Source organism: Cyprinus carpio, chromosome A25 (assembly GCF_018340385.1).
Source record: "Cyprinus carpio isolate SPL01 chromosome A25, ASM1834038v1, whole genome shotgun sequence".
NCBI classification, from domain to species: Eukaryota; Metazoa; Chordata; class Actinopteri; order Cypriniformes; family Cyprinidae; genus Cyprinus; species Cyprinus carpio.
Window position 1 is genome coordinate 5,243,717 of NC_056596.1, and position 20,277 is coordinate 5,263,993.

Genomic DNA, 20,277 nt, shown 5'->3' on the forward strand with positions numbered 1-20,277 from the left:
GCAATACTGTGAAATTATGACCATTTAAAATAGTTGTGATGGCAAAGCTAAAAGAACAATGTAACAAATAAATATAAATCCACTTTTAACAAATTTAATTAATCCCACCTTAAAACACATAAATAAAAAAACACTTAAAAAATATAAAAAAATAAAGTATTGCATCATCAACAAAAACATTTAAACAGGATGATATAGAGTATGGATGATAAATATTTAAAAATAAATATATACTATTTTACAAAATTTTTTTTTGTATTTTTATTCTTATTAAAGTATTGCATCATTAGCTTAGTTGCATGCTATAGTCAATTCTGTTTTAATTAATTATGAGTTGAGTTGCCTTAGTAGGGCTCTCCAAATCTGTTATTTATGAGCTCCTCTTTCGGTTAGCTTGCTGCCTTAGAAGGTAGCTACCTATGTAGGCAGTATACTAGCTTTTTGGATCAGTTGAATTGCACGGATTATAGTGCCATTGTATCTCTGTAGCACTCAAATGTCACATGATTATTAAAAAAACGACCTTACCAGAGCTCCACAAATAGGAGTTGAATTCATGTCTCAGTGCTGACACTGACCTTTTGGGAAATATATGACACATTTCCTCTTGAGGCTCCTTTGTGTTAGCACAGATGAGTTTTGAAGTCAAGCTCCCATGTGAAAATCAATGAAATAACTTCTGGGACAAAGTTTCCTTTTTGTTCAAACACTGCTATTGAAAACCCATAATAGGTATTCACTGAGCCAACTGTGAAGGTACATGCTAATAAACTGAGTGATAGAACAGACAAAACAAACCTAAATGATCTAAAAAACTACAGTAAAGTTAAAAGTTAGGATAAAACTTTCATGATGTAACAAAAAAAAAGTCATAAATGTGATGTGTATCAAGATATTTCTAATGTAGAGCTCCCAAATCAATCTAAGACAGTGCTGGATCTAGCTTGACTGACAGATAAGATCTCTGCACATGGAGCTGTGTTTCAGTTCAGCATTTCGATCGCTTGTTTGTCTGTGATTCCCACTGTTCTGAATCCGTGCCGGAGGCTCTTAGCAGGCAGAGGTTTGCGTGTTATCTAATTCCATGCTGTTATGGTTCACTTTACGGATGCTGTTGCAACATCTCTGTTGCAACAGAAATTATGCAGTTAAATCATCCCTGATCGAATCAGTGGAAATGTCCCGGAGCTGCCTTTGACTAGCAGAGAGAGCAGAACGCAGACTTTATTGTCAGAGTGTGAGGACTTTTTGCACAAATGATGAGTGATATAATGGCAATGGGAGTAATGGAAGTTACAGAAGTGCAAGAAGTTTTGTGCATAAAACAGTCCAAACTTTTAATAAAAGTTGACTGGAACAAACTACAGCCCTTTTGTTGTGTTACAAAGTCACTCAAAGTTACTCAAACGCTGCACACGCACAACAAACACATCTACGAGCTCAGCTGGCGCACACACACACACAAACACACACTCCCCAACTGATGGTATTGATCCTGTTTAGTGGTTCAAATCTCAGGGCATTAGAGCTAGACCACCAAGACAAATAAAGGTGAAAATAAAGGGAATCATTCAGCGCAGCGGAGATGTCCAGGGTTTAATCGTGTTAGGGTCAACCTCATCAAACCGCAATTGTACCATTATAGCTCATATATGGCATTCTCTCTCTCAAACACATAAACTTCGCAGTGGATCTATAAGTCTGTAGTGCAGACTAGTTCTGTGTCCCAGTACAAGGAAGACAGATGTAAAAAAAAAAAAAAACTATATGTGGTGCTAAAGAGCGCTTTGAGTCCGTATAAAAGCAGTCTTTTCGCTGTGATATTCCAGCTCTTCGCTGTCGGACTCAGAGTTCATCCCTCCTGCTGCATCCTCGTCCCCCCACACAGTGGGGATACCCCGGTACGACACTTTCCCCCGGCCGAGTCCGAACCCGAAGCCCACTCGTATTCCCCCTCCACCCGTCTCCATCACCGGCAGTTTGGTCCTCCGGCAGAACGGGGCACTGACTGCTCTGGAGTGCAGCTGAAGCAACACAAAAACAGCTGCGAAAGTGGCCAGGATGAAGGCACAGCTGAGCACCGCCACCAGTGCCGGCAATCTCGAGGACAGGCCGGGATCGTGCAAGGATTTATCTGAGTTTGAGTCCACCTCGTGCTGGAGCATGGGAATGCTGGACCATTTTCGCTGGTTCTGGTGCAAACAAGAAGTGACCACCAAGTGACTGTGGGGGGGACAGGAAAGACATTCGTTCTCCCCGGACCCGAAGCATGTCAGGCAGACCGGGTGGCAGGACAGGCACGCCTGTACAGTAGAATGTTCCACCCAGCTGTCCAACGACACGTTGAGCACCTGCAGCCCAGAGCTGAAGCCGGGAGGGCAGGACTTCACACAGCCTTGCAAGAAAAGCGAGAAACCCGTGCTGCATTCTGGAAAACAGACATCGGAAGAACGCTTAGACGCAGCTGTTGCGGATCTTTAACGAACATGAAATGGCATTTGAAACACATTTAACATTCATAATGTGACAAATTTGAGAGAAACAGATGGAGTCATGTCATGATATTGGTTAATATTAGTTTTCCCTGCTCATGCAGCACAGCTTTTTAGGAAAGCAGACTAAAAATTTTGTATCAAAAGTTTGAATAAAAAAAAAAACATTAAATAAAAAACTTTACAAACACTAACCATTTGTTAATGTAAATGAACTAGGTAATAAACTCAGTTAAACTGTCAACATCTTTATAGCTAGGTACCCAGTCAAAAACAAAGGCACAGACATTTGAAGGTATTTATTTTGCACCCTTTGGTATTGTGATTTGTTGCCACCAAAGCAGCACAAGAACACACATTAAGTATGTGCTACAGTCTGCACACATTCAATACATGAGCTAAGCATTCATGTTTGCATTTGCATACCCTTACCAAAAAGTAGTATACTTCAAGTTTATTTTATTAAGTATACTGAAGTAAAGTCCAAGTATATTTTTAAGTATACTTTATGTAGCAAGTATACAAATATCAGTGTTCTAGTAGTATACTTGTAATTGTACTGTTTTCAATACTCCTCGGGACTAAATTTGCCCACTTTCTAGTATATAAAAGTATACTTTTAAGTAACAATGCAATTAAGTAACTTAAGTATACTACTATGTCCCTATTTAGGTTTTAATTTGTATATATTTTGTTATATGAATATCTGAACATACAAAACATCCAAAGAAAGAACAGGGTATCCTGCTTGTAAACCAAAAACATTTTGTTCTAGCTTCATGCATTCTTTTTTTAAACACCTTAATGTGGGTAAGTTTCATAAAAAAAATAAAGAAATAAAATTTTGAACAAAAAGCTGAAAAAAGACTGTGAATTAGATTGAGAATGATAATCAAAATGTAGATGGAATCGATCGACACCCCAAAGCTTGACTGTAATTATTACATCTTCATCGGTCTACATTTTATTCCATAATCTTAGTTTTGATGATGTTTCATGTGAGATGATCGTGTTACATGTGTTAATATCTGTTGTTTCTTTTTCTTCTTCAGTTGTGTTTTCTTGGTAAGTCTGTACAGAAGATGTGTACTAGCGCCCTCTACCGTATAACAATGAAAACACGGATTCTAGGAGCACAAGAATAGCTCAAATATATTTAGACTTTTTGTAAGTTCAAGTATACTTAAATGTCATTTTAAGTATATTTCTGAGGAGTACATAAAGCCCATTTCTGAGAAGTACATACAAAGTAAAATAAAAGCATACTTTCCTATTTTTAGTTTAAAAGAAGTATACTAATAGCACACTTGAATAAACTTCTTTTTCATAATGGTAATTGCCAGGAGAATGTTTCTGAAATAGGACCATAGGTACATTTATTAAAGGTAATAAGGTCATTTCATGTTTGCTCTCATTTTCTGGTCCAAATAGGACAAACTATTCACCTAGTAAAATTCAGTACTGCCTAGAGTTACATTTCAAGAACAGCATATGAAAAATTGGTGAAATAACTTTTCAGCAAAGTTTGTCCTTGAACAATCTGCAGTACTGCAGGCACAATATGGGGCCATGATAGAGAAATCCATCATCAAGTCTCTATGGAAACTATGAATAATATACTTGAGCATTTAATTAACAAAATAAGTTTTTTTTTTTTACTGCCCTCTGAAGTTTGGCAAGGTATGACCTCTCATCAAGGAGAGGCTCAGGGTTTAAAACCTATTCTACTTCTTTAATAATGCACAGTTTATCTAATTTAAACCTCTCTGGCATCACTCTCGAGTGTTTTGCAATATTTATAATTATAAACATATATTAATATTCATAAGCACAATTACTGAGACATATGAAAATTTCTATATGACAGAGAGGTTTTGCCATGGGAATTATTGAATGTGTAAATATTTTCTTCTGGTCATGAATGTCATTACCTTTAAAAGCTTGTCTGTTAAGGGTTGTGTGTGTGTGTGTGTGTCTTACCGATGCAGATCTGCTGGGTGTCAAAAGTTTTGCAGCTGTTGTTTGAAGGCCGGGTGTAATCGGAAATGGACGGATCTGTTGCACTGGAGCCGGTGCCGTATAAGATGAGGGTGAACTGTGAAAGAACGCCTGTGGAAATGACACTGAACTTTAAAGATGCTTTGATGATCAGCAAAAACACAAATGGCATTCACACAACACACAAAATGATTTTCTTAATCAGTATTTCATCTTGTTTTGCTGTAACAGTTTTTTAAACATCCTTAAAACAAGATAAATACACTTGAGAAGCAATTTATGTAAGATATTTAGACTTGAATTAAGTTTACTTTTTCTAATCCCACTGGCAAATTGTTTCTTCTCTTGTTTCAAGCATAAATCAAAATTTACAGAGATTTATTCTCAAAACAAGAAAAACAGTTTGCCAGTGGGATAAGTAAAGTAAACTTGATTCAAGATTTATTCTCTGAAATGTCTTTTATCTTCTTCCCAACCATTTATTTTTCACAAGTATATTTATCTTGCTTTAAAGTATGCTTAGATGTTTGCACTGAAAAAACTAGACAAAACGCTGATTAAGGAAAAGCTTACTGCAGTACCATAATCATTAAGTCCAGCCACATTCTCAATCTCCAGGGTCCATTCTCCCCGAGGGTCCTCGTCCCAGGAGTGAGTGGTCATGAATGCCCAGTCGTTGAACCCTTCGGCTGAGTTATCCTGAGGCCTAAAGACAAACACAAGAGAAAGAGATCTCTATACATGTGCCTCTATCTGAGAAGCTTAAACAAGACTGAATACAATGATAAAATTAACGGAGTTGAATTTACAATCCAAATAATTATGTTTCATAAAGATAATGGGGTGAACTGTGTTTGTATGTGGCCAGAAAAGTGCATAATTGTGTTTTCTTGGACATCAGATGTATGTTCTGAGAGTTGATTTAGAGTTTGTGCATGCCGGTGTGCATCGATTATATTATTCCGTTCAAAAGTTTGGGGTCAATAAGATTTAAAAAGAAATGAATACTTTTACTCAGCAATGATGCATTAAAAATATGAAGCAGCACAAATGTTTTCAACATTGATAATAATAATAAATGTTTCTTGAGCAGCAAATCAGCATATCAGAATGATTTCTGAAGGATCATGTGACACTGAAGACTGGAGGAATGATGCTGAAAATTCAGCTTTGAGTAACAAGAATAAATAACATTTTAAAATTTCTATTACAATAGAAAACAGTTATGTTAAGCTGCAATAATATTTCACAATGTTACAGTTTTACTGTATTTTTTGGTCAAATATTAGTGAGCATAAGAGACTTTCAAAAACATTAAAAATCTTACGGACCCCCAACTTTTGAACTGTATTATGTGCAATGCCATATGCTAATGACGTGTCTGAGTATGTTTACCGTGGAGCCAGCAGCGTGGAGCGAGTTCCCAGTGGGCTGATGAGGTGAACAGCCAGGTTTCCTCTGTGGTTATAGGAGAGGGTGAGTCTGGCTTGCACATGCTCCAAAGAGCTCACAAAGTCCAGCTGTCCAGAACACGCCTCTACACTTCTGCTGAAGACCAGGTGGCTTTTTATGTCCCTACAACAGAAAAGAATCTAAAATTACACTCCACTCTTATAAGCAACTAAATGATGAAACTTTATTTTGCTCTCAAGTTCATGTGTCTCGTTGCCTGTCCTTAAACGGTGACCTCTGGCTCCTCAAGTTAGCTATCTGTTGTATAGATGTATTGCCTGTGCTCCATGAGTTGTTTGACCGTCCTTACCTGGGCTCAGTCAGCATATTAATGACACATTTGTGCTGCAGCCCCACGCTGCTCCAGTTCCGGGCCAAAACGACCATGGCACTAGCATCCAGCAGACCATAGCCGTAAGAATGGCTCACTGCCACACAGAGAGAGACAGATGGAAGACTAACAAGGTCAGACATGTATATTGAAAAATTAATGTAGCTCTCTGAATGGTTACGTGAACCATCATTTACCTAATCGCCCCACGCCATTGGTCCTCCAGTCGTTGGTTATTAGGTGGGCGGGACGTGAGGTTCTTACCACAAGATGCTGCATGTCTCTCCAGGTCAGGTTCATGCTGGTTGTCGTATGAAAAAAGAAACGTGTTGAAAGTATTACATTGCAGCAGGGCCACAGATTTATTTTCATATTCAAATGATAATTTGCACATAATTATCCTCTTGGATGTGACAGAATGTCTCTTTGAAAGACACATAATTAAAGCTTTTCTGTCACCCGAGTCAGAAAATTGCAAATGGAAATATTCCATCCTGGGGGTCATGCATCATTTCGTAATTACACAGCCGACGAGGCCTTTTTTTTTTTTCAAATGAAGACTCAAAATTGTATCCCCGAAAACACAGCAATATCAGATTCAATTTATAAATGTATTTCCTCGGTTCACGACTCAAGCTTATTAGTTTTGTCGGCTGTTGCTCTACATGGCAGAAACAAGTGGTTTTTGGTACTTGTGGCCCCCACAGCCAAAGTTGAAAAGCACTATTATTTCACAGCAGGGTATTTCAGGGCAAACCAAGTCAGATATTGGACATAAAGCACTGCCGAAAATACGTGCATGACAAGCTATTTCCACCCAAATGAGATGGATTTAGCGTAAATATACCCCGTGGAACAGTATGAAAAATATCCTGCTCTGAAGTCTGTAGATTTTTCAGGGTGATTTATTAAGAAGGGGATCCAATTCATAAGCTTTCAATATTTTTGACCTCACAATAAATGACATGCACGATTAATTAACCCTTAAGCCACAGCAAAGATGTAGAGATTTACATATAGTGATTAACAGACATAAGAATACTGAAATTCTCATGTATTACATGGCAAGACTTGCACAGATATCGAACAGATATCCTTTTATATAGATGAGGTGCCAGTGCTGGAAAACATGCCAGAGCCTTTAAACAGGCTGGACTCAAACCAGGAATCTATTAATGGACAGGGGGTGGAATAATGTCCTCGCCACTTAAAGATTTCTTAACAACAACAGTATGGCTACACTTAGGCAAAACAGCACTGGATCACTCCTATTATAATCAATAAATTACAATAGAAGCACTGAGACATGCATTCAGATGGCGGACACCCCAATCCTGTCTCTGCATAGCTATTTCAGAAACTTGTTTTCCTTTATTATATATTTAATATATCATTTTTGAGATTATATATATATATATATATATATATATATATATATATATACATATATATATATACATCACATACACACACACACACACACACACACACACACACACAGTAAATATGTCTATTTAAATAAAGTAAATATATCAAATGTTTGGGGTCAGTAAGTTTTTTTTTGTAAGAAATTAATGATCAGACTGATCAAAAGTGACAGCAAATACATAATGTCACAAAAGATATCTTTTTTTTTTAAAAAAAAGAGTTCTTTTGACCTTTCAATGCATATATCGATACATATCAACAAATCCTAAAAATATGTCACAATATTACTGTTTTTACTGTATTATTGATTAAATGAATGCAGCATTGGTGAGCATAAGACAGTATATATAGATGGATAGAAAATAAATATATATCTGTCTGTGTGTATATATAAATATATATACAACAGGTTTTTAATAAATTTTGCTAATTAAAATTTATACATTTATAAATATAATTTATACATGTCTACAATGTTATAAATAAATATGTTATTTTATATAATATAGATGTGATTTTACAATACAGGTTAATTATGATTTGATTTTAAATCACAGGGTAGTTGTAAGAGAGGTTCACAGATCCCCTGTCCATGCACGGGCTCCTGCACACACACATTATAGTGGAAAACGAGCATGACTGTCACCTACAGGGCGACATCACAAAGACTCCCAACCGATGAAAAAGAGCACAGTTGTGACAGAAAGACAACAGAGATTGAGGTCCTTATAAAAATGCCTCCAAAAACGTCCCAGTCTCTTTCATTGTGGGACCAAGCACGATCAAAGCCGGCACCAGTGGGGCTTACGACCCTGAACAGCAGGGGCTGAACTTACACATGCACAAACACTGTGTGTGAACCAGGAGCCCTTCGCCACACACACACAAAACACAGTGAAACCTGATGCTTGTGTGAGTCCTGATTTCCATGTCTTATTACCGCCTCACAGCGTACAGGATAAAATACTCTGCAGGAGCTTTTAATCGAGCATCGTGACTTGATGTTGTAAAGGGGCCATGGGGTCAATCGTCGCCCGAACGAGGAGTGTTGACTGGCAGTCATCACCCGTCTCTCTCAATCTCTCTTTCGTTTTGTTTTGGATGAGCAATGTCAAGGCGATGTTAGAGTGTGTCAGAGGGCTGAAGATGATGCACGAGGGGTAATGAAGTCTAAACGATGAGGGGGAAGGATGGACAGGAGTCTGTAGAGTGTGTGTGTGTGTCTGTCTGTAGAGACAGGTGTCATTGTTGTCATCACTCACTTGGCCTCCAGAGCGAGAGCGATGATTCCAGCGGCCAGGGGAGCTGAGGCAGACGTGCCTGTGTGCGAGTCTGTACACTTCTTCCTCAGGTCCGTTGTCACCTGCACATATGTGGGAAGGTCAGATGTGTTACTGGTCAGCTATTGGAAGGACACTGGTTGTAGTTATATATAAGATGTGAGGGTGTCCGTCAGCCAGAGGCTCCTGTCAAATTGCCTGACAAAAATATGTGTCCGAGAGGGAAGAAAAACCTCATTCACTGCAGCTTCTGTGATGAGATGTGTGACAGCTTGGGAGACTTAATAAGCTGGCACCCAACACATGAGGGTTTGGTGTTTTAATCACGCTATAGGAGACACGGTGACATGCCTGCATGATTGACAATGGTCAGGATGAGAGGACGTCCAACCTGAGGCTACAGAACCATCAGAGCGTACACAGGTGAGTGCCTGCCAGATACCCACACACATTCTTTCTCTTTTGTTTTATTTGTCTCTGTCCCTTCAGTCTGATTTAAACACACACAGACACATACATACTCAAAATCCCACCATACTGCTATCGGCAAGATTGCGTCCATTTTTAAATTGAATCTGCTATTGCCTTTGTCATCATAATGGAACAGGAGGTCCCAGAAGAAGGAGAGGGGGAGCTATCGCAGTCACACATACTGGGACAGACTTGACATCAAGCAAACAAACACTCTAAAGCTGTCCTGAAACATCTCGGATGAGCTTCAATGAGCTGGCAAAGATAGATTTGCCTGGCGAGTCTGAAACCACTTGCACAGGAATGAGCGCATCAGAGATTCACAGTTCGCATAACTACCCACAGCACAAGAAATCATATTTTCCCCTCAATGTGAGTGTGAATTTGAGTGAACCAAATTCAAAAAGACTCACAAGTTATCAGTTTGAATATCTAGCTAGATAGACATGTTTGCTAGCTATATAAAATGAAGGAATGTTGGGAATACTGCAGTGATTTTAAAATGTTCTACATTACAAATATGTAAAACATATCATGTTTTGAGTTAGTTACTCTGGATTAGACTGTTGAATCAACTACCGTATCATTCCAGTTCCAGTGAACAAATCATTCATGAATCATGAGTCAATTAATCCAATCTTTGAATCAACGTCTAAATAAGAACATTCCAATTGCAGTGAACAAATCATTCATGATTTATGAATCAATGACCCAAACAGATCATTTCAATTTTAGTGAACAAATTGTTCATGAATCATATTTCAATGAATGTGATCTCTGAATCAATGACTGAACTGTATCATTTCAACTGCTGTGAACAAAACATTCATGAATCATGAAAGCGTCAATGAGATCTAAGATGGACATCAACATTTTTAGTGAATAATGACATACACCAATGCTATCATATGACTTCATAAGACTTAATTATTACATAAGCTGTATGGACCACTCTTATGGTGCTACACAGCCCCAGTCCTCATTTTCTTTAATTATACAAAAAAGAATGACTAGGAAATTCCTCAAAACAACATGAGTGTGCGTAAATGCCTATTCTAAAACAACAACTTCTAAATTCTGTTAGAAACACAGCCGCAGTGCAAACTAATAGCCCAGGTGCTGATCAAGATGATCCAATGTAATGACTTTTAGAACTTGTGAAGGGCATCTTCTTTTTATAGGCGACTTTTGGCCTTATTAGCTTCCCCTAATTAAAAATCCTGCTCATGCACTCTCAAATACAGCTTATGCTGATAAAATGAAGGTATGTAACTGAAAACGAGGGGAAAACTTGCAAATAAGGTCCAAAGAATCTGCAATGCAGCATGTTTGGTATTCAAAAATTGCTGCCTCTTTGTCTTTTGCTCTCTTTCACTTGGTCTAATTTCTGTGCTCTTTCTCTCTTAGCTTTCTCAAACACCTTTTTCTCATTTCCACTCTCGGAGGAAACGCCGGGGCAGAGAAGCAGATGTGTATGGCATGCAGCAACAGCACCTGTGATTGGGAAGTTTTCAGATGCTGCTCAAAACTGATTTTTTTGCCTCCTTAGGGCATGATGTTCAGAAAGCTCTTTTTCATATAGCCCACAGGAAATCACAGCGGCAGATGTGGAAATCATTTCACAGCCTGACACTTCATCTTCACAGCATGCTGAATGGGGTGGCACTCCATCACTCACTTTTCCTGTGAACAGTTGTGATGTGGCCATTTAAACCATGCAGAAAATTTGGCACACACGGGCTGTTTGCTCTGACATTTACAGTTCTGTTTACAACTGAGAACAGCAGTGTTTTGTGTGGGGGCATGATGTCTGTGTGCTGTTAACGTGTAAATGCTGCAATGCTGAAACGTGAAGTCATTCTATTTCTGGTGCCTTTAATGAGACATGGCTGTAGAAGAGTGTGTGTATGTGTTTCTGATAATAAACACATCTGAAGGCTTTTGTAAGCATTTGCATAGATAACTGAAAAATGTCTGCACTGTAAAAAAAAACCTTTTTCTAGTCAGTGTTTTTTGTCTTGTTTTACAGTAAAAATATCTAAACAACATAAATTCATTTTATGTATTGTATATAAAAATGAATACAATTAAATTGAAACTTTACCTAACGATTATGCTTAACACAAAAAGATATTTAAAAAGTAATATTTATAAATATTAAAATGTAATCTCAGGATATTTAGATAACAAAAATAAAATATTTTATGTGTGAAGATTCAGTGTGTTCCTTTATGAAAATATTTACAAAAATGCCTCTGCATGAGATTATTATATGAATAACATTTGAGGTTTGTTTTCTCATATGAACATACAATCTGTTTCTCGTTGAGGTTTCCGCTGCTATAGGTGGTGGCGAGGGTGGAGGAACAGGCCTCACTGTACCACGGCACATTGCCATACTGTGTGGTGCTGCTGATGGAGAGCGTGTAGATACTGTTGGTGTATCCGTCACAGTTGCAGCTGTCCCGCTCTCGCCCTCCGTTACCTGATGCCCACACGAAGATAGAGCCCAGTCCACCTCGACCCTAGAACAGATGCATACAACCTGGTCAGTCACTCCTTACAAAGTACTTTTCACTACCATTGTTGTTTCACTAGCACCACCTAATGCTGTTGAAAATCTTTCCTCCTGTGTTTATCCTGATGTTCTGGTTGACATTTTTGATAGTACCTGCACTGCTACATTAGACTCAGTTGCTCCTCTGAGGTTACAAAAATCCAGTGTGGTGAAGAAAGTGCAGCCCTGGTTAAATGGGCTCACTCGGGCGGTCAGACAAGAGTGCAGGCATGCTGAACGCAGGTGGAGGAAGGATAAACTTCATATATCGTACAAATTTTTTAGGGAGTGTCTTAGTATCAGAATGCTGTTAGGGAGGCACAGTTTAAATATATGTCTGATTTAATTGCACAAAACTAGGCTCTCTTTAGCACAATTAATGCCCTTGTAAATCCCTCTACTAATGTTCTACCTGTGGTTTCTACTGACCTGTGTGATCAGTTTTTAAGACAATTTATCCATAAAATTAAGGGTATTCGCTCAAATATTCAGTCCCAGAGGTTTTCATCCATGGAAATTCCCCCTGTGAAAGTGCTCTTTCACTTTTTCAACCTGTGTCACCCTCACAGCTTCATGATATTGTTTCTAGTATGAAATCTGTTTGCTCTTCTAATGTTTTGCCTACATATATTTTTAAGGAGGTTTTTTCATCTCTGAGTCCAGTTGTGACCGCCATAGTTAATAGTTCATTGGTCAATGGGGTGGTACCTACTAATTTCAAACATGCTTCAGTACAGCCATTGTTAAAATAAAAAAAAAATAAATAAACTCATTTAGATCAAAATGACTTGAACAACTAGACCCATCTTTAAACTGTCTTTAATTTCCAAAGTTCTGGAAAAAGTTGTTTACCATCAGATATCCTCATACCTTAGTGCTTTTAGTATTTTTGACAAATTTCAGTCGGGTTTCAGGGAGCTACATAGTACTAAATCACCTTTGTTGTAGGTTTTAAATGAGATCTTACTCACTCTGGATGCAGGTTCTGGCTGTATTTTAGTTTTGCTTGATTTGTGCAGCATTTGACACCGTTCAATTCAATTCTAGTTTATTTGTATAGCGCTTTTTACGATACAAATCATTGCAAAGCAACTTTACAGAAAATTAAGTTTCTACAATATTTAGTAGTAGCTTATCAGTGATGACTGTCAATTTATGTGCATACGGCAGAAATGTTCTGAAAAATCAATAAAAGACGTAAACAGACAATTAATACTATTAATAGCAATTATGTATTCAAACTTATAGCAAAAGAGGAGATCACAATATTCTTTTACACAGACTAGAACATGTAGCTGGGCTTCGAGATTCTGTGCTGGAGTGGTTTGCGTCTAATCTCAAAGTTAGAACGTTTTCTGTCAAAGAAGGGAATTGTTTTTCTTCCCATGCCCCAGTTCATCACGGTGTACCCCAGGGCTCCATCCTGTGTCCTCTTTTGTTTGCATTATATATGCTTCCACTTGGTCATATTATGAAGAGACACAATTTATCTTGCCACTTTTATGCCGATGACACTCTTGGAGTCATCTTTTATTCAAATTTGAGTTTCGATAAGAAGATAAGTGCTATTGTTAAAAGCAGTTTCTTTCAGCTAAGATCTATTACTAAAATCAAGATGATGCTCTCTAAGAAAGGCTTTTATTACCTCAAAGTTGGATTATTGCAACTCTTTATACCTGGGTTTGCCTAATTCAACTATAAATCGACTCCACACTCCTCAAAACGCAGCAGCCAGGCTTTTGATTGGCACTAAAAAGTGTCAGCACATAACTCCTGTGCTTGCCTCTCTCCACTGGTTACCAGTTAGGTTTGATTTTAAAACTTTGCTTTTTGTTTATAAAGCTTTACATGGTTTTGCCCCCCAGTATATCAGTGATTTTCTTGTCCCATACAATGCTTCAAGATCCTTACGTTCTTCCAATCAACTACTACTCTCTGTTCCTCGCTCACGTTACAAAACTAAAGGTGACCGCGCCTTCTCAGTGGCTGCTCCCAGACCCTGGAACAGTCTCCCTCTCTATATTAGATCTTCCCCTTCTGTTTCTACTTTTAAATCTTCATTAAAAACTTATCTGTATTCTCTATGTTTTGAATGATGGTTTTTATATTTTTACGTGTTTTCAGGTTTTTGATCCAGTGTGTTAATTCTGTTTTAATATTGTTTTTATTTTTGTTTTAATACCTCTGTACAGCAACTTGGTTGCAACTTCTGTTGTTTTGAAATGTGCTCTATAAATGAATAAACTAAACTAAACTAAACTAAACTAAACTAAACTAAACTAAACTAAACTAAACCATTCAAATTTTGGGGTGTGTATATATTTATTTGAAATACAAATCTTTTTTTTTTTTGTCTTTACTGTCACTTTTGATTAAATTAATCCCTGTCCCTGCTGAATAAAAGTTTAATTTCCTTCACCAAAAAAGAAAAAGAAAAAGACCCCAAACATTTGAACGATAATGTCAATAAACATAGAGACCAGTTGTCTAATGTATTTATAGTCTCATCCTACAGTCTGTTCACATAAGTTCACACTAATTAAAAATTGCCCGTTCCAAACTGATTGGCTGGCCTTTTGAGACTTGACGCTAAGGTTTATTCCTCCTGGAAACAAACTGATGTTTACAAGTTGCTGGGCTGATATAAATGTTCTGAGGTAGAACTAATCATAGGATTTGTGAGGTTTGTGGCATCAAATCTTTAAAGTGGGCGATTCTTCGCCAGAATTAGCTGCTTATAGTCTTTATGCAAATCAAACATCTGGCTGTGTGAGACAAATGCATTTATGAATCAAACATCTGTGTAGTGTCCATTAACGTCTGTGCGCACAGGCCTCATCTCTATTACAATAGCCCACAAAAATCCAATTGAACAAGGAAATTATGACTGTCATGATTAAATTAAAACTAATAATGTGACCTCTGAGATCTGCTGTATTTAATACTTTAGCAATTCTGGCTGGACAGCTGACAAAGTGCCACATTTCTTTTCTCATATATTAGTCTTCTCTATCGCTGCAGTCAAGCAAGTCGGCAGAATTTGATTAAAGTTTCTGTTCTATCTTATGCTGTCCATAGGGTAATGTTCACAGCTGACTGACTCAGGATTATTGTGGCCATAAACGGTTTGTTTGTTTGTTTGAAATGCCGCAATCTGGTTTAAAATATTTAGAGGCACAATTCTAGGAATGATAAAAGTGGGGATAAAGAACTAAAGGGATAAAGTGTGAAGAGACAAAAAGCGGGTGTCACACCACTGAGGAAGATGTTTATGCAATGCGTAATTTGAGTAAATTACTAAAGGGGGAAAATCAGTTTTTGATCCCACCAAAATTAACAGCAGTCAAACTCATTCTGCACGGCTGTATCAAAGTGCCATTATTCACACAGACAAGACAAAAGATTGAATCTTTTTGTAACACTCTGACAAAAGCATGTCTGCGATTACCAAGGACACTTTCAGCATGGCGCATGCAGCCATATAAAAAGGTCAGATCCTTTGCCTGTCAAACACTACATGCTCTTTTCTCGCTGTGTCAAATCTCATCATTTCTGCAACGTGAGGTGAAAGCAGGTGGTTTGAATTTAATTCCATTAATGATATTTTACTATATTATTCCAAAGATAAGGCAACATTACTAGATGGCTATTAGAATGTGTCAACACACTCATAGGGGTGAGGAGGGACAGATTTTGTTGAATTTTCATCAATTTTTAATGTTGCTGTGACATTCTGTCTGAGCATAAGTTGTGAGCATATGTTTTAAAATACTTGATGGCAGAAGGTTTATAAAAGAAAGTGGAATAAAAAGAGTATTGAAATGAACGAACAAGATGTGTAGACAAGACTAGATTTTAAGAAGTTCTTCTTTCAATTGTGTTTTTTCACATGTATTAACATTCCCCCGGGCAAAAATCGCAAGTCTGATTGCTTAGAAAAGTAACACCACTCAGTAGTAGCTTCTCCTCAGTAAGCCACAAGATTTGAAGCATCATTCATGTCTATAGTACAAATGGTGCATGATGACTTACCCGCTTAAGTTTAGAGGTTTGTTTATATCCATAACCGTACATACACTACGACTCAAATGTTTGGGGTTCTTCAGGATTTTTTTTTTTTAAGAAGTTACTTTTATTCAGCAAAGACACATTAAATTGATCAAAACTGACAGTAAAGACATTTAGAATGTTAGAAAAGATTTATATTTGAACCGTTTTAAACATAATAATACATTTTTCTTGAGCACTAAATCAGCATATTAATTATTTCTGAAGGATCATGTGACACTGAAGACTGGAGTAATGATGCTGAAAATTCAGCCTCGCCACCACAGGAATAAATAATATTTGAAAATAAAATAGAAAATCAGTTATTTATTATAAATATAAATCTATTATTGTTTATTACTTATTTTCTGTAAATTAAATATATTAAATATTTCACAATATTACTATTTTTACGGCATTTTTGATCAAAAATGTTTTGATCAAAAAAGACTCATGAGTTTTTTTTAAAAATCCTACTGATCCCAAACTTTTAAACAGTAGTTTATAGGCAAAATTAATAGTAATTTTTGTCTTAGAAAAGTAGAAAAAGGGAAAAAGACTGCAAAATTAATAGGCGAAAGGAACAAGGATGAATCATGGATAAAAACAAACTGATTTTCATATTCATAGTGCGATGCGTGTATGCTGAAACTCTGTCAAGGTATAAAATCACAAGGGATAAGCATATGTGTGCCACACAAGAAAGATTTAACATATCAAAAACAGAAAACAAATGCTCATCTCCTGCCAACATCACAGTAAACTCCCTAAATATACTATTCTCTGTAATCCTGTGTTTGTCAAAGCGCACATCCTTCTCAATCCCCTCTCCGTAAATGCATTTAAACAGACAATGACATCTTCTACAGCTCACCCTGTCCAGCCCGGTTCCTCTAGCAGAGGTGCTGATGGGAGTCGACGGCAGCTGTGACACATTTAGCTAATCTAAAATCTGCTCGGATGACCTGATGTGAGCATTCACACTAACACTAACACTGACTTGAGGAGACACTGTGACTGGAAGTCATTCATTGACATGAGTGATTTGTAGGCGTGTCTAGTGAGTTGACAAATTTGAGAAAAGTTTTGAGTAGTATGTACTTCTGCATTTGATATAAAAACACATTTTAGTAGGAAGGAAACTGTTTTTTTTTTTTTATCAAAATAAAATGAAATCGTAACGTTACAGGCAATATATCTCATTTGTAATCAGATTTTTTTTTTGGTCAGTTATGCAGCCCACCAATAGTACTGTGACCTGGAGACCTCCAGTGGTAAAATCTATACTGACCTCAGTAACCCCCTGCAGGAAAGCTTCTTTGGCCAGTTTGGCAGGGCCATCCACTGTCTTCCCATCATCCTCTGGGCCCCAGCTGGCACTGTAAATGTGAATGTGTTGGGAGTTCAAGCTCAGAGACTGAGCCTCCACAACATCTGTTACCTCTCCGTCCAACATCCGCACACCTGCATGCAGAACAGAGGCGGATAGAAAGAGCATTAATGAAGACACCAGAGAGACAGGGAAAATCTGTTTTGTGAAAATGTACTTTCTGTAAGCCTGATGGACATTTGGAAGAGAGAATGGAAAAACAATAAATGAAGGGAGGGGTGGGCAGTTTGACCAAAATCTTCTATCACATCATAGTAACGATACATATCACAATTTAGTTATTTTTGTTTTAAAAAAGGTCTTTATGACATCAAAATTTTTGATACCATTAGAAATTTTTTAATTCTTGTAACCAGTGTCAATATCACAAAAAAACTCAAGCTCACTGAAGACAAGTAAACAGTCAGCGATTAAATAAGAATAAGAAACTAATTACAAGCAATAGGACAAAAAAACTACAGCAGAACAAATAAATGAGACTACTTTGTATAAAGTAATCAAATATATAAAAACACTGCATGTTCTTCACGGTGTAAATTAAATACATATTTCTTCTTATTCTCTAAAGTTACAAAAGTGATTTAGATGAGCAGTGAGAGATTTTCTCTCTTTTGCTGTTTGGTTAACATGAATGACAGACAGCAGGAATGCTGTCACTTTAAGAGCTGCCCGGATCCAATGTACTGTTACACGTTTTCTTTCTCAGCTGTTTGCTTTCACTTAAGACCTAAATTACTGTGTTTACAAGGATACTTGAGTGAAATGAAATGAAGTGATTGAATGAAATGAATGTCGCATTGTAATCGTAAAGATGACTGATTCACATGCTGCTTAATCTGAGGCGAATACTGTGATCTGTCACTCCACAATAATGAGCGTGAAAAACACATTATTGTAAGACATATTGTTTGTATTTTACTATAAAACTGACATAATTTGAAAGCTGTGATTTTGTTTTATATTAAAAGTACCAAAAGTGCAAAGCTTATTGCTATTATTGGGTGGCTGGCGCAATACAAATAATGAATGCATTCAAAGATGTGAAATATTATTTCCAAGTATACTGTCCTGTGAGTATATGACACATGGCATGATTTCTGCTAAAAATCCCACATATATTTAAATCGGCTGCCAGTCCACCGGAATTTCTCCCAGTGTTCCCAATCCGGACAGTCTGCATGCACAATATAGACTACACTCTTAAAATATTATAACTTTAATCTTGTAATTGCTATGAATTTATTCTCTTCATTCTGACTTTTTTTCTCAAAATATGACGACTTTAATCTCATAAGTTTATTATTATTATTTTTTTTAAATGTTAACGTTGTACTAATATGCTGTCGCGTATATAGTCATTGCAAAATTTTAAAATAAAATCTGGAAAATATTCCTTTTGATTAAGCAGACAGAATTTTATATAATCTAAATAATAAGAATGATTCTGTGGCCATTTGTTTGATTAATAATAATCCTAGCAACCAGATTCAGACACTTAAAGCACCCCCTCCCCACACCCATACACACATGACCCAGTGGCCAATTAGATCAGCAACATCTTCTGTCTTTACACACACACACACACACACACACACACACACACACACACACACACACACACACACACACACAAAGATACACACGAAGAAACACAGAAATCACATGCAGGCTCAGGCAATGCCCTCTGCCTTAATCACCCTCATCTAGATGGAGAAATATTTTCCTACAAAGACTATTCAAATAAGAGATGTGGAATTTGTGTATGCCTGCAGCAATGTCTGGCACTGCTCAATGTGACTGGAATAGCCAAGATATTTCTGAGATATTCACCTTAATGGATGTGTTTTATAATTGAAAGATAAAGCGCTTTAGATTAGTCCACAGCAGCATGACGACATCAGCCATTAAATGCATAAAGGGCAGGAAACGAGGGAATGCTCAGATAGTTTTAATGCGTGACCTATTTGATTGATCCTTTTACCATATGCTAATTTCTAACCGCCTATCAATTGGATTCTACACTCACCTCCGATTTTGGCATTGTAGGCCACACCCACTCCACAGACGCCATTGTTTGCTGCTGCCGCCACCTCCCCGGCACAACGTGTCCCATGTCTAGAGAGACAAAGAGAGAGTTTGTACTGGTGAATAGTGTGGCGTTGCCCAATTTACATCCAGTTCACATTCAGTTGATTTCACTTCAAATTCAGTCCACGTTTGTACAGACAAATTCTATGGGTGCTGTCATCACAACAGAGCTCTCGATGCACCCAAATACAGAGACATTATCTTTATCCTTTAATTAAATTCTAATTAGTTCTTGCAGACGATAAACAAATATAATAAATAAATAAATAGCCTATTATGATTGTCACTGATGGTTCATACAGTACTGCACACATCTCAGCAGCTCTGTGCCATGGTGGGGATGAACTTCACTGTCTAAATAAATCGCAGCTGGCTCTGGGTTTTGTTTGTGCACTGCTAGAGCTATTCTCTCCATTCATCTGTGTCCTATTGGAGCTCATTGTTTCTCTGAGACAAAGCGGAGAACGGGACGATAGGGACCAAAGAAAAGGACTAGAGAGCCCATGAGACTGCAGATGTGTTGAGGCGGGGGCCTCACTTTTATTGGTTTAATACACTTTACCACTTTAATTAGTAGAGGTAAAAAATTATTAGTATTATTTATGAAAACAAGGCATGTAAAAATGGCATAGCAAATATCTAGAAAGATTTTTGATAATGCAAACGAATTAAGTTGAAACCATTAAGTTAATCAAAGAATTCAAAAGAACTGATTTACTAAGATGAATCTTTCAAACATCTGC

The 20,277-nt window shown here is 37.3% G+C and overlaps 1 protein-coding gene across 3 annotated transcripts in view; it reads right to left on the bottom strand.

Annotated features, from left to right (window-relative positions):
- Positions 1–710: 710 nt before the first annotated feature.
- LOC122134158 (furin-1-like) overlaps positions 711–20,277 on the bottom strand; it is a 99,639-nt gene continuing 80,072 nt past the window's right edge. For all 3 annotated transcript variants that reach the window (XM_042715131.1, XM_042715132.1, XM_042715133.1), the window contains 10 exons: positions 19,473–19,561; positions 17,348–17,520; positions 11,765–11,977; positions 8,964–9,064; positions 6,471–6,574; positions 6,253–6,370; positions 5,886–6,065; positions 5,072–5,196; positions 4,473–4,601; positions 711–2,428 (listed from right to left, as the gene is read on the bottom strand). In XM_042715131.1, coding sequence (XP_042571065.1) covers positions 1,776–2,428; positions 4,473–4,601; positions 5,072–5,196; positions 5,886–6,065; positions 6,253–6,370; positions 6,471–6,574; positions 8,964–9,064; positions 11,765–11,977; positions 17,348–17,520; positions 19,473–19,561 — 1,885 coding nt within the window. In that variant the 3' untranslated portion in view covers positions 711–1,775. The remainder of the gene's footprint in view (positions 2,429–4,472; positions 4,602–5,071; positions 5,197–5,885; positions 6,066–6,252; positions 6,371–6,470; positions 6,575–8,963; positions 9,065–11,764; positions 11,978–17,347; positions 17,521–19,472; positions 19,562–20,277) is intronic.